The following is a 5,000-nucleotide window of genomic DNA, read 5'->3' as shown; positions in this document are numbered from 1 at the left end:
GCACCGGTCTGAAGAGCGGAATCCATGCGGGTCAGAAACAGCACCGGTCTGAAGAGCGGAATCCGTTTTTTAAGAGTGTGGTTCCTCAGGATCTACACTCCTCATACAGCCATCATGGTGGTTCGTTTACAATGCAAAACTATACATTCTCCTACGGATGGGGAAACCAGAGAGCTCCAGTTCTTGGCAAGCCAGTTAAAAAAAAAAAAAGTAATTACACACACCATATACGCAAGAACTGTCACACACACACTTTCCATGCTTGGCAAGCAATTCTGTTATTGCACCTTACGTCACAGAAGTGAAAACAGAAATATCTTTGGTTAATTAAAAAAAAGTCTCTTTCGGAAAGAGAGTGGGCACTGATCGTTTCCAATGGAAACCATCAGCCGGCTGTTGCCATGGGTAACGATCCACTAGCTGTTGTCCAAGGTAACGGTTACAGGGATGAATCCCGTATAGTGAATAATCTGACTAGTTTCTCTATGTAAACAGGATGAATCCTGTATAGTGAATATTCTGACTAGTTTCTCTATGTAAACAAGATGAATCCCGTATAGTGAATATTCGGACTAGTTTCTCTATGTAAACAGGATGTTTGCTGTCCAGAGAAGACAGACTGAAGGCCGAGTGAAGCCCCTGGTCCAGCTGTTTCAGCCAAGTCTGATGCATCGCCAAGGTCAAACAAGGACAAAGAGCTGAAATGATTATAGAGATAAGGTAATCCATGCATCTCTCTCCTGCCGTGTGTGTGCGTGTGCGTGTATATGTGTGTGTGTGTGCGTGTGCATTTATGTGTGCGTGTGTGTGTGCGTGTGTGTGTGCGTGTGCGTGTGTGTGTGCGCGTGTGCGTGTATGTGTGCGTGTGCGTGTGCGTGTATGTGTGTGTGTGTGTGTGTGTGTTATCAGCTCTATCTGAGTGAGACAGGGCGTGCATATTTCAATGACATGTAGAGGTTGCTTTGAGGATGTGAGCGACTGTGCTGAGAAAACAAATTCATTGAGTCTTTCCTCTTCAGCAGGTCTCATTCTCAGGGATGACAGTGGTGGTCTTTAGCTGTATGGGGTGAACCAGAGGTCCACAGAACCAGGAAAACGAGTCCCCGGCCTGGTCTGTCCGCAGGAGGACGAGGAGACAAAGGTCTGATGACAACCGGATCGAAGCCTGTGGTTATATAAACATTAAAGCTGGTCTTTGGTACTGGCTATTTGTAAAGGGTTTCAATAGACTGTTCTTTCATCTCCCCGTTCAGTGTTCCATAAATAAAAACGCACAACGAACATCTAATAAACCCCCCCCCCCCCCATTACTATGGCAAAATTAGGCTGCAACCGCATCCATGAGCTTTTCATTCTGGCCAGAGGAGTGGGCAATTAGGGAAATCTCCATGGCAACAGTAAACAAAAATCACAGAGCAAATAAGCGCTGATCGTTGTGATGGTCCAAACTGAAAATGGATTTGTCTGGTGGACAGAAATAGACTCTATAGAAGTGTACAGTTCCACAGTGTGCTGCATTTCTCTTACTGCTCTTATTGCTCTCAGCTCTGCCTGCAATCAGTCACTCTGCATGTACACATCAGCCGAGCAGGGATAACAGACCCTCCTCAACACAGCACTATAACAACAGACCCTCCTCAACACAGCGCTATAACAACAGACAGAGATAACAGACCCTCCTCAACACAGCACTATAACAACAGACCCTCCTCAACACAGCGCTATAACAACAGACCCTCCTCAACACAGCGCTATAACAACAGACAGAGATAACAGACCCTCCTCAACACAGCGCTATAACAACAGACAGAGATAACACACTCTCCTCAACACAGCGCTATAACAACAGACAGAGATAACAGAGCCTCCTCAACACAGCGCTATAACAACAGACAGAGATAACACACTCTCCTCAACACAGCACTATAACAACAGACCCTCCTCAACACAGCGCTATAACAACAGACAGAGATAACAAACCCTCCTCAACACAGCACTATAACAACAGACCCTCCTCAACACAGCGCTATAACAACAGACAGAGATAACACACTCTCCTCAACACAGCACTATAACAACAGACCCTCCTCAACACAGCGCTATAACAACAGACAGAGATAACAAACCCTCCTCAACACAGCACTATAACAACAGACCCTCCTCAACACAGCGCTATAACAACAGACAGAGATAACAGACCCTCCTCAACACAGCGCTATAACAACAGACCCTCCTCAACACAGCGCTATAACAACAGACAGAGATAACAGACCCTCCTCAACACAGCACTATAACAACAGACCCTCCTCAACACAGCGCTATAACAACAGACAGAGATAACAGACCCTCCTCAACACAGCGCTATAACAACAGACAGACTGTTACACTGTGAGAGAGAGAGAGAGAGAGTGAGAGAGAGAGAGAGAGGGAGGGAGAGAGAGGGAGAGAGAGAGGGAGAGAGAGAAAGAAGGAGAGGGAGAGGGGGAGAGAGAGAAAGAAGGAGAGAGAGAGGGGGGGTAGAGAGAGAAGGAGAGAGAGGGAGTGAGAGAGAGAGGGAGAGAGAGGGAGGGGGGGAGGAGGGGAGAGAGAGAGGGAGAGAGAGAGAGAGAGAGAGAGAGAAAGAAGGAGGGGGGAGAGAAGGAGAGAGAGGGAGAGCTTGTTTGCAAACTTGACTTGTGCGTCAGTAGAGAACAACCTGCCATGTGTGTGAGATCTCGGCCGTTTGTCGATTTCTGTGGAATCACACACGTATACGACTCTTTTTTTAACCCGTGTTTCTTCATGGCTTTATTTTTAAACAGACTGAAGGACAGTTTGTTCTGTCGTGACATTGACAGACAGCGGACCAGGCAGAACACATCTCACACACTGTAAGAGGTGAGGAGGGAACCCGAGTGAGTGGGAGATGAATGAGGTGTGAGAGCTCAGAGCTGAGGTTCACTGACCATGTTAATGATCTCTGGGTAGGCTGGCTCCACCAGTACGCCCCGGTTAGTGGACACGTAATCCACCAGTTCACTCAGCGTCGCCCTCTTCACCTCCTTGCTCTTCAGGTCGGCGACCGAGTCCATGAAGTCGAAGACGGTACAGCACTGCTGGAGCTTCTGCGTGAAGAGCTCCGGCTGCTCGGTGGAGGGCGCATCTGACACCGCAAACAAACAAACAAACAAACAGACAAACACACATCAAAGCGAAGTCAGTCAGCAGCCAGCATTCAAAACAGCATCAGCGACACAGGCGAAAGGCACATTGTTTTACGGTTTATGGACGCCGGGCACTTTGAATCTGAGGAGTCCATCATTCAGAGAGCACAGGCGTCACATGAGTCCTCTGCAGATAAACAAACAAACAAACAAACAAAACCAGAAGGCAAAACAGAGGGAGCGAGTGCTATGACTTCTGCTGCTACTATAAACCATGGCAGTCAAATCAAATTCAGACACGGGCCGTTGATTTCATTCACACGAAACAGAGCAGTCACGTACTTCAGTCAAATCAATTTCAGCGTCATATCAAACCACTAAAAAAAAAAACCCACGGCTTCCCAGTCATTTCCGTCAACGCTCAATTACCATCACCATCCCAACAACTCCTGAGAAAAACAGGTCAAGACAATTCTCCAATCATCTGACAGCTGGAAAAACAAGCCTGGTGAACTCCCCAGATGACGTTTTCTATCTGTGAGAATTCTCTGATCTGATACTGTACAGTCACAACAACTTCTCCCCTTCACACGTCCACATAATGTCCATCTGACACCAGCCATTATTCTAGCCAACTTACCTCCCACATTTGACATCTACATTATCCAACATAAGCACCTCTGGCGTTTTCTGTATGTGGTTATGAACTGGAGGGTGTGACATCCGGTTTTTACGGTCTTTTCCAAACATCACCACAGTCTCCGTGATATGATGAAGACAACGCTCTTAAAAGTTGCTACATCTGCAAAACTACAACATGGCAACCCTTAAAGATCAACACAATCTGGCAACCCAGCATCCTGTTGAAGATGGAACCCTGTTAAATAGACTCCTAGCCTCATTCCCTGTTCGAGCTCAGCGCTTCCCACACACAGTGACTGGGGTATTTATAGAGTATACTGTACACCATCTATGGAAACGCACAACCACACTGACACACAGCAAACTCTCAGAGAGGATGGATGTCCAGGAAATGTCAATCACTCCATTTCATCTATGGACCCGTGGTTCTCAACTCCAGTCCTGGGGGGCCACTGTCCTGCCTGCCTGCCTTTGTGTTAACTCTTCATCATCACAGTTAACTGAGCTAGTCAAGGGCTTGATGATTAACTGATCAGTGGAATCAGGCGTGTCAGTCCTGAGCTCAGAGGAGTTAAAATCAAGACGCGCAGGACAGTGACCCCCCAGGACTGGAGATGAGAACCACCGATCTATACTTATCTATTGTACGTTATACACACACACACACACAGACAGGCAAGCCCTGTATGAGTGCATGCGCGGTGCACACACACACACACACACAGAGGCGAAATCTCATAAATCAGCCAATGCAGAAGTTACTGATACTTTAGGCACAGACCTAAGAGTTGAGTGACAGCCAGAGTGAGGCAACATTTCCCCTGTGGCTGCAGGGATGTTCTGTCACACAGGACAGTTCAGAGTTTTATGGCCAGAGAGAGAGAGAGAGAGAGAGAGAGAGAGAGAGAGAGAGAGAGAGAGAGAGACAGAGAGAGAGGGAGGGAGAGAGAGAGAACCTATATGATGATCTGATTAATGGCAGTTGTGTCACCAAACCGCCTGAGGTTGACAGTGTTGTTTGTGTGGAAACGCAGCGTAAGCTAACTGTGAGGTTAGGCATGCCTGCGACAGCTCGTCCGACAGGACGACATGTCAGAGAGCACAACATTCCCTGAATAGCTTCCATTTCACTTCTACCTCTCTGCCATCAACCCAGCTGTCTGCTCCATGGAAGCCCGCATTATTCTTAGCAGTCACACAGAGGAACTAGAGAGA

General features: G+C 47.4%; 1 protein-coding gene across 1 annotated transcript in view; it reads right to left on the bottom strand.

Moving 5' to 3' along the window:
- ppp2r5a (protein phosphatase 2, regulatory subunit B', alpha isoform) overlaps positions 1 to 5,000 on the bottom strand; it is a 49,337-nt gene that overhangs the window by 23,331 nt on the left and 21,006 nt on the right. Inside the window, exon 2 of the mRNA XM_030781374.1 lies at positions 2,946 to 3,142. Within this exon, the coding sequence (XP_030637234.1) occupies positions 2,946 to 3,142 (197 nt within the window). The remainder of the gene's footprint in view (positions 1 to 2,945; positions 3,143 to 5,000) is intronic.

Source organism: Chanos chanos, chromosome 8 (genome assembly GCF_902362185.1).
Source record: "Chanos chanos chromosome 8, fChaCha1.1, whole genome shotgun sequence".
In the NCBI taxonomy this organism is placed as follows: Eukaryota; Metazoa; Chordata; class Actinopteri; order Gonorynchiformes; family Chanidae; genus Chanos; species Chanos chanos.
The sequence above is the reverse complement of the archived record's forward strand: the minus strand, read 5'-3'. Positions and strand labels throughout refer to the sequence as shown.